At 40.8% G+C, this 19,058-nt stretch overlaps 1 protein-coding gene across 3 annotated transcripts in view; it reads left to right on the top strand.

Moving 5' to 3' along the window:
* Positions 1–19,058, top strand: part of DGKI (diacylglycerol kinase iota) — a 449,833-nt gene that overhangs the window by 349,600 nt on the left and 81,175 nt on the right. For all 3 annotated transcript variants that reach the window (XM_043589661.1, XM_043589660.1, XM_043589662.1), the window contains 3 exons: positions 170–214; positions 16,145–16,214; positions 18,288–18,328. In XM_043589661.1, the coding sequence (XP_043445596.1) occupies positions 170–214; positions 16,145–16,214; positions 18,288–18,328 (156 nt within the window). The remainder of the gene's footprint in view (positions 1–169; positions 215–16,144; positions 16,215–18,287; positions 18,329–19,058) is intronic.

Here is a 19,058-nt window from a genome sequence, read left to right as displayed (position 1 = left end):
TTGGGCATTATCTTCTTTGTTTAACCTTGATGAATTTGGAAGAGTTAGGTATTTTCTAGCTGAGTTTAATAATATTAAATTGGGCGTTCAGTTGATAGAGTGGTAGAGACAACTTGTTAAAACTCATTTTAAGGTATGGATTTTTTTTTTTTTCCCATTTTCCCATTAGGACCTGCAGTCAGTTTCTTCTGGCTCCCAGAGAGTTCATTACCAGGTAACACATAATTGAACCCCCTTCTTTTTTTTTATCCCCTTATCCCCCAAAAAAGAAGGTCCATCTTTCAATCAATGCTTCATTTGGATTAGAGGCCACATCTTCCCTAGGGATAGAGTTTACTCTAAGAATCAAGTGAAGTGGACATTCTGATTCTTTTACATTTTCCTGGTTTTGGACAATCCTAGTATAGCACAAATTTGGATTGTGAACTTTCTCCCATATCATTTAGAAAAGATTATAAAATGAAGTGCTTTTAATGACAAATATTAGAAACTCAGTTCACACTAGTTTGACGGGGAAAGTGTCTATTAGTTCACATCAGCAAAAAAGTTCAGATCAAGGGTGGATTTAACGTACGGTTTGGCCATGCTTCATGCTCCATTTTTCTGCTGGTCTTTCTGCTCTGTTCTCTTCTTTCTGTCAATTTCACCTCTGAACTAGATGTTTCCGTGTCCAAGATGGCTGCCATTAGCAACCAGGGCTGCATGTGTCTTCTTCACAACCAGGAAAGTGAGTTCTCTGTTTCCCACAACCATCAAGCAGATGTTCTAAAATGCAGTCTGACTGGTGCATCCTGGTCTTTTGGACAGGATCTAAGAAACCCAGCCTGCCTGTCTCTCGTGATCCACATCAAGTCCACAGGAGAACACTCAGATATCCTTTGCCCCAACAGTCTCTGGGAGGGCTGTTACCTCCCCACTTCCCTGCCCCTACTCTGCTGTACAGGCCTCTCCAGCCATCCTCCTAGAAATTAGATTTCTCAGGCACGGTTCAGATCCCATTGCGCAGTATACCCCAGACTACGGGGGGCAAACTCAAAGCTCTGAGCAGTCCCGGTAAAGTCCTTTTCTCTGAGAGGTCAGTCCCCTTCCCTGCGGGAGGGTGTGTGGGAGTCAGAGCATGCCAAGACTCCCTCCAAATGCCCTGTCCTAGACCTTTTTATAACTCCATGTGGGGGGACAGGTGTTTAAAGATGTCTAAATCTGTGAATCCTGGTTTAGCACCTCACATTTGTTTTTGGTTTCTTTTATGCTGCACCTGAAATTTGCACCTGAATATCTTTTTGGGTAAACAACAATGTTTAAAAACTTTATACCTTGTAACATGTTGGTAGCTTCTCCTCCTGCCAGTGAATCATGCCCTCGGTCCAGGCAGCCTAATTATCCTGATGCTTAATGACAGAAATAGTCTTGGTGTTCTTGTTTGTTTGTGGGTTTAAGTTTCAAACAAAGTACCCCACTATTCGAGAGTCCTTTCTTCCATCTGGCTGCAATAAAAGGGATAGGAATTCACTTAGGGTGTGTTTACGTTGAGGAAAAAAAAAAACCAACTCTAGTTCTGAGACTGCTTTTTATCAACCACGAAAGGGCAAATTTCCACTTTATTTTTAGATAGAGCACAACATTCCTCCTGGTAGCTACTTGCATATTTACCTAAAGCCACTATTTCAGTTTCATTTTATTTTTAAAAGTTCAGTACTTTTAGAGGCTAGGACTGATCTCTGCTCTTTAAAAATTGACCTATTACCCAAGATTTTGCGAGTCTGTTTGTGTTTTTAAAGAGTTTGTACTCTTTTCTCATGGATGTTTTGCATCTTTGCGTTTTTATTTAGACATTTCAGATATTTATTCTAACTAGTTTTATGAGACCAATACTATTTATTATTCTGGCTTATATGATATAGTTATTTTGCTGTGAGAGTTGTGACAGGTAGATATTTTGTACTGTGTTTTCTCTACACCACGTTTGTATGTTTGCGCAGAGATCAGGAGGTGGTTGTTTCATTTATTATTTGGTAACAAAAACATGCAGAAGAATTAGTGGTATTTATTGACTATATCAGAAGTTTGCTGTGTTTTTGTTTGCTTGCAGTCAAGTCAAACTTGGGTGTCAAAACTGTCGTATTATCAATGTCACTTCAGAAGATTTTATGCACTGACCATACAGGCTAGCCAATGCAGTGGCCAAACTTCAGTGTCCGGAGTGTTACGTGCCCCCATCCCTCCTTGCGGAATTTTAAAAATCAGGGGCCTTTGGGTATTAAGGGAGGAGTGGAAAAAAGATCTAGGGTCTAAGCCCAAGATATGCTCACTGAACAGGCAGCTTAAGTGAGAGAGACTGTTTGAATTAACATGGCCAGAGAGTAGGGAGAGGGTGGTGAGGAAATTTCCTGAGTGGAACAAAGGAGAGCTGGTTAAGGGAAGGAGTTGGGGGAAGATGAATGTACTTGTTTGCTTGGGATCTTGGGCAGTCAGGAGGAGGAGGAGTGAGTGAGAGGGGTGGTGAATAGAGAGTTCTGTTTTTTTTTTTAATTTTTTTTTTCAACGTTTATTTATTTTTGGGACAGAGAGAGACAGCGCATGAACGGGGGAGGGGCAGAGAGAGAGGGAGACACAGAATCGGAAACAGGCTCCAGGCTCTGAGCCATCAGCCCAGAGCCTGACACGGGGCTCGAACTCACGGACCGCGAGATCGTGACCTGGCTGAAGTCGGACGCTTAACCGACTGTGCCACCCAGGCGCCCCTAGAGAGTTCTGTTTTAGCCACACTGATTTTGTTATGCCTATTAGATCCAAGAGGTTTGGGTGTGTAGGAAATTAGATGTACACATTTTAAAGCTCGAAAAATTCAGGCCTGGAGATAGAAATTTGCACATCGTTAGGAAACGGATGGTATTTAAATGATGAAGCTGGAGGACATCACCCAGGGAGAGTTTAGATAAAGAGGAGGGCTTGAAGTCATAACACCATGTACTAATGGGTCGAAGGTGGTGTCATGAAAGCCACGAGTGAAATGTGTCTTAGAGAAGGAGGAAACGGTGAATTGTGTCATTGCTGCTGAGAGGCTGGGATGAAGGAGACTGGATTCTAAAATACTCTGAGGATGTGTACAAAAACCATGGGATAGAGGTGCTGTTAGCTTTTTTTTTTTTTTTTAATGTTTATTTATTTTGCGGGAGAGCGAGGGTGCAAGTGGGGGAAGGGCAGAGAGCAAGAATCCCAAGCAGGATCCATGCTATCAGCTCAGAGCTTTTTGTAGGGCTCGATCCCATGACCATGAGATCATAACCAGAGCCAAAATCAAGGCACGCTATGATGCTTAACCAACTGAGCCACCCAGGCACCCTGAGGTGCTATTAGTGTTAAGAAGAAAGTGACCAAACCAACTGGCAGGAAATGATTAAACTGGCAGGTGATATTTTTTAAGATTTTTTTTTAAGTTTATTTTGAAAGAGACAGGGACACTGTGAGCGGGAGAGGGGCAGAGAGTGAGGGAGACACAGAATCCCAAGCAGGCTCCGTGCTGCTGCCAGCCCAGAGCCCAACGCAGGGCTTGAACTCATGAAACCGTGAGATCATGACCTGAGCTGAAACCAAGGGTTGGATGCCTAACCAACTAAGCTGCCCGAGCGCCCCTAAATCTTTGTTTCCTAATGCAGAAACTGATCATGTCAGACTCTGTAGTCTGTCTTGGTATAGGGGTGTGGGGGGTGATGTAAGAGAGAGAGACCTGTCAGAATGTCTTAAATGCTTTGAAATGGACTTTTTTTGTGGATGAGATGGCACTAAATAAACTTGGAGAATTAACTGTGACGGAATGAATAAATACAAGTAAGTTAAATAAAAAAAAACAACTTCAGAAATTCCTATCAGCTCACTAATGGGCAGTTGGCATTTTAGCTGTTTTCTAAGGCTAGGAAAAACTCAAGAGAAAGCACAGCATTTGGAAAGGCGTATGAGTGCCCAAGTCTCCTTATTAGCGAGGCATGTGGCAGTTCCTAGCCATTTAAGCATGTCATTGCTTTGGTTTCTTCTTTTACTAAATTCAGAGCGAATTGCCAACAAAGCACGAAGGCTCAAAAATGACACCTTGTATTAACCTAACAAGGCATTATGGGTTATCCAAGAAGGTGCTGGATATTTATAGCCTGCTGAAAATCCCTGCCTGCACTGTCTCTGAGGCCCGAATACAAAGCCCCTCCATCTTAATGGCATCTCTTGTAACCTGTAACTCATAAGTTAGACAAGCAAAATGCACGGTGCTGGCAGATTCAGGATATTCCTGAGCTTCACAGATAAAGGAGAAGTCAGAGAGAAATTGAACTCTGCCTACCTAGTTGATAGAAATGCCTCTTGAGGCCACCTGACTATGAGATAATTCCTTCTCTGCTGCCGCCCTGGTCCTCACATATCCCATTTTAACCCCAAGTCATTAAGCTAAGGAGCAGAAGTGGACGCAACTGTTCCAGCGATTCTCAACAAGGGGGAGATTTTGCTCCTTTCTATGGGACATTTGGACATTTTTGTGTGTCACATTTAGGAGAGGTGGTGCTGCTGGAGTCTGTTGAGGAAAGGCCAGGGATGCTGCTAAACACGTTACAAGGCACAGGACACCCGTTCACACAGCAAGGAATTATCTGTCCCCCTACTGTCAACAGTGAGGGCCTTGAGAAGCTCTGAGTCATTCTAATGGCTCTCAGGACATGACTGGGGACCACGGGCAGATGTAAGTTCTAGATGAGAAGAGGAAAAGAAAAAGGAGCAGGAAGAGAAAAAATAGTGCAGGAAAACAGAGGCATCTGTGGATATGGCAGAGAAGAATAAACAGAGAACCATGGGTAATAGAACCAGGAAGAGTTAGGGTTTTTTATAGACACTTAGTTTCCCATTTCCCCTGGGTAGTGCTCCATGAGGTACTGATGTAGTTGCCGCACAGGAGCGTGCCTTCCAAATATTATGAGCTAACAATTTGAGCTGTAAAAAAAAAAACAAAAAAAAAACAAAAAAAAAAAACAATAGGATTCAAAAGCAGCTGCAAAAAAGGAATCCGTCCAGGTGATTCTTCTTAAGAATTAATTTGCTTAGGGGCACCTGGGTGGTTCAGTGGGTTAAATGTCCAACTTCAGCTCAGGTCATGATCTCATAGTTCTGGAGTTTGAGCCCCGCATGGGGCTCCGTGCTAATGGCTCCAAGACTGGAGCCTGCTTCAGATTCTGTGACTCCTCTCTCTCTGCCCCTCCCCTGCTCGCTCTCTCTCTCAATCTCTCTCTCTCCTCCCCCCACCCCGCCTCTCTGTCTCAAGAAGAAATAAACATTTTAAAAAAGGATCTAAAATATTTTTTAAAAGAATTAATTTCCTTAAAACTAACACCAGAATGGCTGGAATATTTCAAAATAGATGGAACATTTTTAGAAAGTTCTTTCATCCTTTAGAAATGTCTGTCACTTCCATAAGAAAAAACTCTTGGTCACATCTGAGTCTGTGTCAATTTGTTCATCCTCTGATCCTTTTCCCCCACTTTACATAACTACGTGATCTTCTGGGAGATAGATCTATATATGCCATCAGAGGCTATCCTAGACAGACAGCCTTCGCCCACAAATACTTGATCTGTTTCTCCTCTCTTCATATTGACTATCCTTATTCATCTCTCTCCTTTCTCTGAAGCCTCTTTCTCCTTAATTTGTTTTCTGGATTTTAGAAGTCTTTCAATGGATGGGTTAAAACAAGTTTAAAGGAGTCATCCTGGGAATTAATTTATCTTGTCTTAGAGAAGGACAGGGGCTAGCTAGGAACTTAGTATTGTTCCTTCAAGCTAGATCAAAGCTGTCAGCGATGGATCAAATGAAGAATTAAAATAAGACTTGCCTGGGGCCAGGTCTGTTGCAAGTGAAGGCAATACTGCTAATGACACATGCACACAGTAGTTGTTGTGGATAGAGGACTTTCTCACACGGAAGGGCTCATAAAAATGTTTGAATATTTCTCATTTTCATCTTCTACTACCATCATTATTTCTTCATTTTTCAAAGCTACTTTTGGAAATGGGCATCCCATTTCTATTTCTGCTGCTGTAGGAGCTATAGTAAAGTAGGTTTGAGGAGGAAGGGTCGCTTATTTTTTAATTTTTAAAAAATTTATTTTGAGAGAGAGAGAGAGCATGAGTAGGGGAGAGGTGGAGAGACAGGAATAGAGAGAATGCTCTGCGCTGTCAGCACAGAGCCCAAAGCGGGGCTCTAACCCGTGAACCATGAGATCATGACCTGCACTTAAATCAAGAGTCAGGTGCATAACCGACTGAGCCACCCAGGCGCCCTGAAGACAAAGAGTTTTGAAAGATAAAAATAATAGTAGCAAGTCTATTAATTGGGATTATAGTTGGATGGAGATGTTTAAACATGTGTTTGTAACCATCCCTCATGGATCTGTTCACCAAGGATGAAGAGAGATGTTTATGCAACTTGGTGATGAATGGAGAAAAAAAAAATGAATAGATGGGTTGGGCCAGAAGATGATCAATGTAAAAGTAAAGTGGTTATTGACTGGACATTATTGAATAAAGCAAGGATTCCCAGCCCAAAGGGACTTCTGGTTTGCCTCTTTGCCTCTTCCATCTTCCCTAAGTTGTATGAAAGGAAAAAAACATTCCTTCACAGGGAAAGTATAGTTAGATGCTAGGTGAATACTGCTTAATTGAATTAACTACTGGAGTGTGTAACGGGGCTGCTGTGCCTTCATTAAATTATGCGTGCATCAGCTATGAGTAATTGAATATAAATTAAGGGCAAGTTTGCCATATGCGTGCCAAATAGTGGTTCAGATAATTTCCTTATCAATTACATGTAATTGATGCCAGTTGACTTTCAAAAATATATATGTATGAGAAATAACAGGTTTGCTTTTGTGCACATGGCTGTATTTTTAGCATGAGAAACTGGTTTGCCATTAGCATACATTTAAAAAATTCATATTATCAGGGATTGTTTTGAAATGAATCTGTTAATATTATTCATTGAAGGAGCATGCAATTTTAGGAGATTATTACACTTAAAGTAGAGAGGAGCGTGGGATGTCCAGGGCTACACGATGCAGCCTGCGTTACAAGACAAGGACAGTCATATTCCTCTACGTCACACCATTTATATGAAGAAAATACCAGAACATAAAATGAGCAAGTATCTTATCTCTTTGATGAATCGAAGATTTGATGATGTCGTTTGAGAGGACTGAAGAGACTAGAAGCCCTGAATTAGCACCAGAAGCATCGGTGGCATTGTCAGGTTCATCATGTGAATCTCCCGTGCAGTGTTGCTACATTCACACAATTGGATTTCTTAACTGTCTATAGCCAGATTGCTTTCGAAAGGTGCATGTTTTTAAGCTCGTTCTTGCTTCTATCAGAAATTGAGTCTCTTTACATTTATTTTCGTGCGCAGCATTCACAAAGCCAACATCTTCCCGGCCACTCTTGTTTAGTGACGTGGATGTTGCCGTGTTCACCCTAGAGGGTCCATGAAGCCCAGGTCTGCTCTGGGGGCCAATATTCGCCCTCCTGTGAGGGGCTGTTTTGTTTTTCTCACTTCCCCTTTTCAGCTCCAGTCTGACTTATAGTCTGCACTGCACCGTTGGCCACCCTCCTGCCGCCCCTAAATTCAGCATTCCCTAATGCCAGGGCCACCTGCTCTACCTGTGTGTCAACAGGCCTCACACTGTTGACGTGATATGAGGTACACCCCCCGCAACGTGTTAGCGATACCAGTTAATTTCAAACAAAATTATTTCAAATTCAGTATTACCTCCATACTATCACTTGTATTTTGATTCTCTCTCCTTCTTTCTTTCTTTCTTTTTTTTTTTTTTTTTGAGTAGGAGAGAAAGGGATGTAGATAGACAAGATGTAGGAATTATCTGAATCGTGGTCACCTAGTCACGAATGTGGTCCGTCAGTAGTGAAGAATGTCAGCGTAGGAAGAAGTTTATGGACCCTGGCTTTAAGTTACTGTGAATTATTTGTCAATAATCATCTCTTTATTCCTGCTCCAATTTTAATCCATCCACATAGGCATTGGTCTTTGATACTAATGTCCTCAAGGTATTCCTCTTTGACTTCCATTAGCTACTTGAGTAGTGAAGTCTGACAGATTTTATGATCTTGGCTTATCTTAATTTTCTGATTATGTATAATTCTAGACTTCTCTTTGGTTTTTAAATCTCCACTCAAAGTAGACCTTAGGACCACACCTTTCTAGTGTGCACCTTTTGGTACCTTTCTGCAAGTTTATACAAACACAGGCATACCTGGATACATATTTGGTTTTTCTCTTTTTGATAAAAATGGACTTGCCTTCTTTGTACTTATTTTTAACAGTAATATACCGTGGAGATTATGCTTTGCTAATAACTGAAGCTCTAACTCAGTTTTTAAAACTACTACTCTATTCCATGGTATGTATTAACACTGTCTCTCTGGATAGAAATTTAGGTTATATACAGTTTTTGCCATTGTTTTTCTAAACAAAATTGCCGTAAGCATAGTTGTGCAGATTTGAAAATAAAGTTGTAACAGAAGTGATAATCATGTCACATGCTAAACAACCTGTTAATATTGGGCATTCCTATGGAGTTGAGAATTGCAACCAGGTAACTCTTACAGCAAACTTCTCTTACACTATGTAATCATAATGTTACTTACATGAATTTTGTTTCAGTTTCTCCTCTCTGGATTGTGGTTCACTGTACTCATTGATTGCCATATTTAGGTGGGATTCTTAAGCACATGGAAACGTGGGGATGGAAAGTGCCCAAGCAATGTGACCAGAGAATTTGAGAGAGGAAAAATTCTGAGTTACCAGGCAGTGAACTCTGATAAGAAATACAGATTAGTTTGACAGTTAATGAAGGCTGAAACTATGAAAAATCCTTCAGTGCCATAGTCAAAGGAACCATTTGATCATTTCAAATTTCTTCATGTTTTTGCTTGAGCCGAGTCAAAAAACAACTTCTCTCAAACTTGACCTGCATAAATTCCACCCACCCCTCAAAACCCCCAGTAATTCCTCTAAAAGCCATAAAACTAAGTATATAAGACCATGAGCTTTGAAGTACAAGAGGCCTGTGTTTGAATTGCACCACTAAATAGCTGGGTAATTCTGAGAGTTTACTTAAATTCTCAGAGCTACCGCTCATTTATAGCTCACTTTTAGGTAATGGAGAGGAAGTTCAGGAAGAGTAGTGGGGATAGGGGCGTCTGGGTGGCTAAGTTGGGTAAGCCTCTGACTTCGTCTCAGATCATGATCTCACGGTTCATGAGCTTGAGCCCCGTGTCGGGCTCTGTGCTGACAGCCCAGAGCCTGGAGCCTGCTTCGGATTCTGTGTCTCCCTCTCTCTCTGCCCTCCCCCGCTCACGTTCTGTCTCTCTCTCTCAAACATAAATAAACATTAAAAAAAATTAAAAAAAAAAGAGTAGTGGGGCTAGATGCTAGAAGTGGACAGGGGCTAGATCATACAACCTTCTTAATGACACACGGGACGTGCCCCAAGAACATGGCTTAAAATCAGCCTACCGAATGAGACAGTAGCCTAATATTCCTAAATGAACTCTGTGGAAGTGGCCAGGTAACCCTAACACCAAGAGGATGGTTCTGTGAATTTGATATAATCTCTCCCATACATATATACTTCTAAGGGGAAATGTTGCCAAATATAGACTATTAAGTAGATACAACAACATAAAAAGACTGGTGGTCTAGGTTTTATTCAGTACAGAGCCACCAAGGAATACAGAAGTAGAGTTATGTTGATGTAAAACTCTCCGAAGTGAAAAAAGAACATATTGTAAAAAGGAGGAAAGGAAGGAAAGTTTACCAGTCACCAAATGGTTACTCACTGAGTAGTTGACGGTTGAGATTATTGTTTCATACCCTTTAGTGGCAGACGACGGGCGATGAGTCAGGGCAGGGGCAGGAGGTGGAGGGCTTCAAGTAGCAGGAAGGATTGAAGGACAGCAAGAGCCAACACCATTCTGCTCTGTTTGACATCATGGCCCCGTGTGAGTGGCCCGTATGATTCGGGACTGTGCCTCTCAGCACGTCTTAGCTGTATATCAGCGTATGGCTACCTAGGGCCAAAGACTGTTAGCCCCACATTTCAGACCCGAAAGGAAAGGGCCTTCTCAAATGTGAGCTGAGTCTTCCATTTGCTTTCCCTGTTAATATCCCCTGCGATCTTTATTACCAGGCTCCAGTTCTTTGGGCAGCCAACTCAAAATCCGCTTCCCAAAATCAGTGGCTTTTGACAGTATCTAGGAAATAAAATCACAATTAAAATAGCCGTGTCTTGAAAAAAAAGGTGTTGGAATCTGCCAATGCAGACATACAGCTACTCCAAAAATTGAAATGAGAAGGTGACTTGGGGCATCCAGGCTGCTTCTCAGGGCAGTGGACACCCTCGGGAGACACAATCCATGCTTTGTTCATCTTTGTGGCCCTCACATCACATGCCTTGCACTTCATTAGCTTTAATAAATAAAAACTGAAAAAATCAAATAGGGATAAGAGTGATCAAAGGGATAAGAGTAATATAGAGCCGTGTGACCCCTGACAGTCCAAATCAGTGAATGAAAAGATAACAATTTTGGTGAAACTAAGTGAATATCAGACACAGTTACTATTGAATGGGGAAAGGGCGGTAAAGAGAAGTGTTCTGAAAAATATTGCTGTTGGTGACAGAAGGCATTCAGGGTTAAAGACGATACTGTGTATTTAAGACAATTTATAGCTTCTAATACTGTGAAAAGAGGTGCTGGGTCGCTGATAAATAAAAGCCCTGCAAGCAGCAAACCAAAATAGCATGATTTCAGCCCCCGTTTGATGTCATTCTTTTTTGCGTGTCTTCTCATACAAATCTGTTCGATTTCTGTTCTTGAAAATCCACATTCCGAGCACAAATACATTTATGGATAAAACAATTTTGTGCTGGTGTAGCGTCATCTGAATGATCTGGTCTGAGATGTGGTTTGTGTTCCATGAGCCCCAAAGGTGATTAAAGGTCAGAATGGTGTTTAGGTTAAAAAAAAAAAAGTCCCAGCTGCCCCAATACTACTTCTGTAGCATAATAATATCAGCCTATCAACATGTGCCGGCCAGTGGGTTAAGCATTTTACATATCCTTTCATCTGTTTCTTAGAAGAACTCTTTACAGTATATACTCGGGTAGCCATTTTACAAGTGAGGTATCCAAGGTACAGAATAAATAGATAGGAAATCTCATAGTTAGTAGGCGGTAAAGTCTGGGATTGTCATGTGCACAGGCTGGTGCTCTTGGCCACCAGAATTCCACTGCCTCTGGGCTTGCTATTTGAGGCTGGATCCTGGGCCATTGATTATACTATTAATTGCTTCTCAATCTTACATCTACCTTTCCTAAACACCTCAAGGGCAGAAACACTTTCGTTGTCTCATTTCTTAGTCTGATGATGTCATCCTACAAAAATGAGTTTTCCACCCCACCACTATGCCTGTTGACTTAACTTTTCGATATTAAGAATTTATAGTGTGATTATCTTTACTGCTGTCTTTAGGATTTTATTACTCAAGGGTGGCTAGTGAAAAATCCCTAGTAGTCTAGGGATTGAGACTACTCAACCTCTAGAGTAGTCTAGAGATCTAAGAATCCTAAGAATCTCTAGGATGAGATTCAATATAAGGAGTTTCCTTACTCAAGGTACCTCTCCCTCCTGAGTTCCACTTACAAAATTTTGACATAATTGACATAATTCACAAGGTCAGATAAAAATGGACCTGTTGGGGAAGACAGTTTCCATTAAATCTAAATGTAATGTAATCACACAACAGTCTTGTAATGATGGAAACCCCAGGTCTGAAAAACTACCCCTCAAGTACCAAATCCAGGCTGCTGCCTGTTTTTCTTTTGTAGCCTGTGAATTAAGAATGGCTTTTAGACATTTAAATGCCTGGAAAAACCCGAAAGAATATTTTATGATTCATACAAATGAACATAAATTAAATTTCAGTGTCCACAAATAAACAAACTCGTATCAGAACACATACGTACACACAAGATCAGTTTCCCAAAGCAGACTTCTCATTAAAAGTAGCTTTTTGCTCAGTTTTTCAACTCGAGTGGAATACAACAACCTCAGCCACCACCAGATTTCCTGTCCCTAGCCTGCTCTTTACCTGCTGTTTTCCCTCCGGTCTTTTAGATGTCCTAGTGCTCAGTTATGCTGAGTGGCTGGATTTCTTTTTTCCTTATTTTATAGATTATTGGTATATTTGGTGGGTGTGCTTTAATTTTGTTCAATCTGCCACATCGAAACATCATTTTAACACTGATTTCAAGTAATTTCCAACTTTTAGGGTTGTGATGCAAGTGAGACCTTTCATCTGTATGTATCTATACATGTGGACTACATTAGATCCAGGGGGAAATTTTTGTTGAGACTTGATGGCTTTTATGTATCTTTTTGACATGTTAAATTTTGAAATAAGAGTTTAATTGCATTGCATGATAAATCCTTCCCAGAATGAGTTAGATAGTAATTGCATTTTTACTTTGGAATTCAAATGCCTTTTAACATAGGACCTCATTATATTAATAATCGTCTCTTTAAGAGCTCACGATTTTTTTTTTTCGAACAAGGTTGAAAGAGCTTTATAAAAGGAGGGAGAGGATGCAAACCTAGTTCAGGGGAGCTATGTCAGAGAAGTCAGGGCTTTCCTGCACTCCTCTAACCACCTTCTAAGAAAGGCTGCTGTTTAATATGCAGGTGACCAGGAAAGTATCCCATTATTGTTCAATGACATTTTTTTCCGTGAGATTTTGGGATTCCAGGTCACTTTGATAATCTGTAGAAAGCAGTGAAAAATGCACATACACACAGACACACTGAATTTAGCATAAAATTTCAGGGAGTTAAGGATTGTTGAATTTACTTGAAGAGCCATTTGAACCTATTTAAAATATTTGAAAGATCTCTGTCCTCTGGCAGCCAATGTGTTTTCAGAGGGCAAACTGGTAACATTCTCTTTAAATGACACTTCCTTAAGGGATTTGAGTTGTAGCAAATGCTTGTGAATCAAGGCATAGAGAAAAGAAATGAACAGAAAATACATTAGACATTTAATTAGACAAATAAATAGTCAAGCACCTGTATAAAACTCCCAACACACAGACATTCCTACCTAAAAAGGTGCACAGCTATACCCATATTGCTTCACCTTCGTGTGGGAAGCTGGTCACGTGGCTGAGGCAATATATCAGTCTGCATTTTATTAACCTAGACTAAATAATATACAATATTCTCCAGTTGGAATACTCCAGCAATAACACTATCCATCTTTAGGTTTTTAACATGATAAATCCAGCATTTCTGTGTTCTTTCAGAGTACATTTTTTCCCGAGGGAAATGGGACTGTGTGTGTGTGTGTGTGTGTGTGTGTGTGTGTGTGTGTTGCTCTCCCTGTAGCAAGCACATTTGACATCCAGTTTCAGAAACTGTCTTTGGTGTCTAAGCCATGTTTATCTCTAGCGAAAACAGCCATGCTTCTGTTTAATATCTTTGCCTAGTAGCTTTCATAGTTGTCACTAAATATTTCAAGCCACATTTAAATTTCTTGGCTCATTACATGTCACACCAAACTGACATGTTGGTAACCTTACATGTTCTATAAAAATATATTAAGAACTTTAAGTTTCTGTCAAGCAATATATCACATGTGTCAAAATGTAATTCTCAAAATGATACACACAATTGTCGCACAAATAGGTACTGAGCACGTGTCAAGATTTCATTTGGGGCAATCAGCAAAGCCAGTTCAGAAAAGAGATCAATATCTCTGTATCCACAGCTCCGTATATATATCCATATCCATATATATTTATAGCTGTATCCATAGCTGTATCAATTCTATATACATACATATAAATTTTGGTATTACACCTGAGACCAGTGTTTTCTTTATCAAGTTATTAATTTAATTTGCAGAATCCATTCATATTAAAAATTCCATATACCCAAGGTTTCTAATAATAAAATGGATCCCTCTGGTTAATCCTGTGCTTTTAAACCTTTAGTGTGTATCAGTTTCACCTGAAAGATTGCTGGCTTCCACTCCCAGAGTTTCTGTAACTCTAGGTGGTGCCAGGGAATTTGTATTTCTAACAGGTTTCCAGTGGCTGCTGCTGTTCCACAGTTCACACTTGGAGAACCGCTGATCCAAGTACAGGCTTTGCCTGAGGATCAAGTGAGGCCTCAGGGACTGTTGGTCAAAACCCCAAGGAAATCAGTGCAACCTCCGATTGGTTCTCTTATTGTCCCTCTTACATTATCCCCATTTCCTTCTCCTGCCCCGCTCAGTGCACACCAGATCATCCACACCCAGATCATCTGCACCCCAGGGATGCTCCCTATATTGGAGCATCTCAAATCCTAATGTGGGTCAAACTCCCAATGCCTTCTCCACAGAGATCTAGCCTCCCTCCTCATTTGTCCTATTTCTGTCAGTGATTTCAATTTCATGATGAGCCAGGGATAGAATGCTCCAAATCATGTATTGTAAACTAGAATGTGCTTTTTATTTTTAAATTATCATTGACAAGAGTTTCTCTTAGGGGAGATTTTTAGTGTTTGAAAGTTTGGAATCATAAAGAGATAATCCCTTCTGCTTTCAATCTGCCAGTTCCCTAGTCTGTTCCTCTGTGATGTGGCCTTAATTCCTTGTAAGAAATAAAAGCTTCAGAGATATTCAGAAGCTTGGGAACTGACAGTAGTATTAAATCAGGAAAGATGCTAGCCCTGGTGATCTCTTGGAAGGGCAGCTTTCAAAGAATGTCTCATCAGAAGCTAGCCTTCTAGAGATTGGGCCAAAATGGTTAAGAGGTAGCTGGAGGCAGGAGTTACTAAAAGCCTGAGTCAGGAGTTTGGCAGGGCAAGGAAGGAAAGATTAATTTTCAAAAGCTATAACAGGATCATTTAAGGGAATTTGTTTTGGGGGGAACCATTGAAAGCAGAAAAGTTAGTGAATTTCTAGGTAGCGGAGAAGGTTTCATTAAGAATACAGAACTAAGTTCGAAAGGAAAGAAGGTAATCTGGAGAGTAGATGAAGTGGTTAGCTTTGAACAGGAAAAAAATCTTTTTGTCTAAGCCTAGAGGGAAGAATATGGTTCTCAGATGGCCTTGAGATCACACATGAGAGGGAGGGAGGACCAGGCATCTGAGAAAGCGAGAAAGCTAGAGAATGCCAAGGTGGATGAGTATGTCGTTGGCTAAGTCAGTGTTGGACAGATGATATTGTCATCAGCCAGCCTGGTAAAACTTTTTTCCTCCTTGTCCACTACTCTGCAAGTTCAGTGGGATAAGGCTGAGGTAATAATGGCCTCAACATATGCATTGATTTTCTCTGCTTTCATGCAGACAAATTGTCCTGTGTTATAGATGCTACTCTAGTTACAAGGAGATTCAATACTGCATATGGATGGCCTCTTGTGTTTCTTAGATGCTATAAGTCCATTCTCACCAGGAGATGAGGCTCAATTCTTTCCCATTTTGTTACACGCGTAACCCAAGTGTAAATGGCAGCCAGCTGCCGCTAGTTCCTCAGTTTCACAAAGGGAAGGAAATTCCCTAAAGGAGGTAAATGTCCCCAGTTATATCACTTACGGATGCTTAACAGAACAGTTGAAAACTTCTTGCATGGTTTTTAAAATGGTTTTGATGTTTATTTTTGAGAGACAGAGACAGAACACGAGTGGGGGAGAGGCAGAGAGAGAGACACACACAGAATCCAAAGCAGGCTCCAGGCTCCAAGCTGCTAGCACAGAGCCTGACGCGGGGCTCGAACCCACGAACCGTGAGATCATGACCTGAGCTGAAGTCGGATGCTTAACCGACTGAGCCACCCAGGTGCCCCTTCCTGGATGTTTAATGTGAGAGTTGTTTTAAAGGTTCTATTGAAGTAATTTATTTCAAAGCAGAGCCTCTCTTTCTAGTAAAAATATGATTTGGTCTCTCACCAGTATTTGGTTTAGGACAGGATGCTCACTCCTACAAGTAGTTGATATGATACAGTGGTTAAATCCCTCAGGTTATTCATATGGAGTCAGGAGGATATATGTGTCTCTTTCCAGGACCACGAAACCTCCTTTCCCAGGGCGCTCTCAGCCCAGAGACTTTCCCCGCGGTGGTGCTTTCTAGATGGTGAGTGTTTCTATATTTCATGGAGTGGTGGGATGGTGGAAGCAGCAGGACAATGCGTTGATAGATGGAGTGGATGGGCCCTAGTTTTCCAAGGGATTATTCAGAAACCCTTCACGTGGCCCTACAGGGTTGGCATTTGCATCCCAAACGATGTGTTGCCACACACTTTCCTGAAGTCATTTTTCTCAAAGAAAATTGGTGAGCTTGGGCTGAACTTCACAGCACCAAATTTCCCTCTCAGTGCGCCCCCCTCCCCCGCCTTTTTCCAAAAACATGTTGAATGCTTATCTTAAATTCAGACCAGTAGATGGATCTAGTACATAGGTACTAATTCCTCTGTTGTTTGCTTATGGTGGAACTTCCATATATTTTCATTAGCCATCATTTCAGTAAGATGTATACATTTTTACAAAAATGTAGAAACTCTCTGTTGCATTCAGATCTGTGCCTCTGAGCATGACCTATTGAATGCATAATATTTTCGTTATTTTCCGATCAGTTAATGGGTCCACTTTACATCGCAAGCATCACTTACTCCCTAGATGCTGCTTAACCCTGCTTTTCTGTCCAGTTACCCGTATAACCATACACTTCCTGCTTACAGCGTATCTACTACCCAGTATCTCTCTTGTCTGTGTGGGCATGTGTTTTTCACTGTAGACATTTCTTTAGTTGATCTGTATATGCATCAGAGAGGATATAAATGTGGACAAGAGTGTGACAGGGTGTGTGAGTGATCTAACCCGTGTGAAGCATGACATAGGTTTTCATTAATAGCTTGTCAGCTGCCTCTGAAGATAATTTCTACTACTTCTCCTCCAGCTCCTTTATTCCCTTGTGATGAGAAGCACAATCATTTGTTTTTCCTGAATCTACAAACAACTTATATTTGAGAAAATTTTGAAAATGTCTGTGAATTGTTCTATATCCAGTCTATTCCGTATACATTCTTAGATGAAATTACAAGTGTGGGTGGTAGTGTTAACCCAGATATTAGTTAAATTCCATAGATAAAAATCCTTTAAAAAGTGATCGCATTCATGGTTACAAAGAACAAAGTAAAGCAAGTCTTTCTCAGATAGATTTTACTCCCCTGTTGCTTTTAAGGGGCAGCAACCATGATTATCTTGTTTCTTAGCTCATTTCCTTTGGAGGGAAGCTACTCATTAAATATTTATGATTTTTGAATGGTTATTTGCATTTTGAGTTATTCCCTTGAGTACTATGTACTTTGTAGAAAATCTATTTATAATATATAGAATCTGTTAGATAGATTTCGGTGAGGAGGAACATAATTCTTCGGAGTATTAAGAATAATCAGAATAGTTTCTAGAAACCCGAAGTTTGCAAGTTTTTCCCTCAAACCACAGATGCAGCCCAGTCTCTTTTAGGAGTGGTTAAATAATTATTTTTACTGTTTTGGCTTTCTTTAGACATGGCTTAGGGGACTCGGTCTTGAAGTGAAATGAATCCTTTAATACCAGATGTGGTCCCTGGCTCAGCACCTTCAAGATTTTTTTCAAAATGAGAACCGCTTCCTTGGAAAGTCTGGCTACTGAACATTTTTCCCCCCTAACTTCATTTACTTAATAAATACGTACCAACTCTCAGCTCTGTTTAAGGTCTTGTGCTAATGTCTGGAGACATAAAAAAGTCAATGAAACACAGACCTTTAAAGAGGCAGATATCTCATAGTTATTTGTGAAGATAGATAGTTTCTGTAAGAAGTATAAACACAATGTAAATATGCATAAAGGCAGGAACAAAGAATTCTGTCTGGGGTAGGGAGGATGGGATTGAGGAATGTTTCACAGAGGAGGCAGCACAGAAGTTGGTCCTTAAGAGACAAGTAAGATTAGCGGTGGGGGAAGAGGGGAGGATACGGAACGGGGGAAGGGCATAGCAGTAGCAGAGACATGGAAATCCTGTTTTTCTAAATAGATTTAGGAACTGGCTGGTGGTCCGGCATGGTTGGAATATAAAGCTTTTGAGTGGCGTAATGGCAGAGAAGGTTGTACATCTGATGCCAGGTCACAGGACTCTGAATGCTGTGTACGTTTTTTTTTTTTCTAGCAACTTCTGCTGATCGCTTTTACCGAATAGACAGATCTCAGGTAAGCTTTCTTGAGCCTATCTGTGAAAGCGAAAAACTCCCACATAAATATACTTTATTGGTGGCTAATCTTAGAATTTTTTATAATGTAAACACTAAAACATTTACAAATCCTGGAATGGTACTCATGGACTGAGCTATGAGCCTTTTATTTGTCTTCACACTTTTTGTGATTTGTGGACTCAAGATGATGTTGCTTGACCTTGCGAATGAGTACAGTAAATAACTAGGCTTGTAGATACTATCACCAGCCTGCACTCCAAATTTTCTCTCACACAGCTACTTTTACTACTTCCTAGCCCAATTTTATGGCATTTTAAATTTATTTTAGTTAGCAAGCTTGACACCTCAAGTGTATGTTCATGCTACCTACTTGGAGCTCATCAATTCCCAGAGTTCCATAATGAGACAAAAAAATCCTTGTGCCCAATGATAATAAGTGTTCCCACTGTCCAAATTCTCCTGAAAAAATAGAAGAAGAAGAAGAAAATACGGTATGGAATCCAGTGATACAGTCAGTTGTTAATCATGCCACTTGGCTCTGGCCAGGTCCTGGGGATCCAGGTTCAGCTTATTGCACAACTCATGCTGGACCAAGCTGCATGTGGGGTGTTGCTTCTTTGATGATATTTGGGAAGAAGAGGCAAGACCATCCTTGGTGGTACCTGACAGGATCCTGGTCAAGTAGGAACCCCAAACCAAGAGGGATTCAGCTCTTCCCCTCACCAGCC

This window comes from Prionailurus bengalensis, chromosome A2 (assembly GCF_016509475.1).
Source record: "Prionailurus bengalensis isolate Pbe53 chromosome A2, Fcat_Pben_1.1_paternal_pri, whole genome shotgun sequence".
Classification (NCBI taxonomy): domain Eukaryota; kingdom Metazoa; phylum Chordata; class Mammalia; order Carnivora; family Felidae; genus Prionailurus; species Prionailurus bengalensis.
This window is presented reverse-complemented; position numbering and strand designations above follow the sequence as displayed.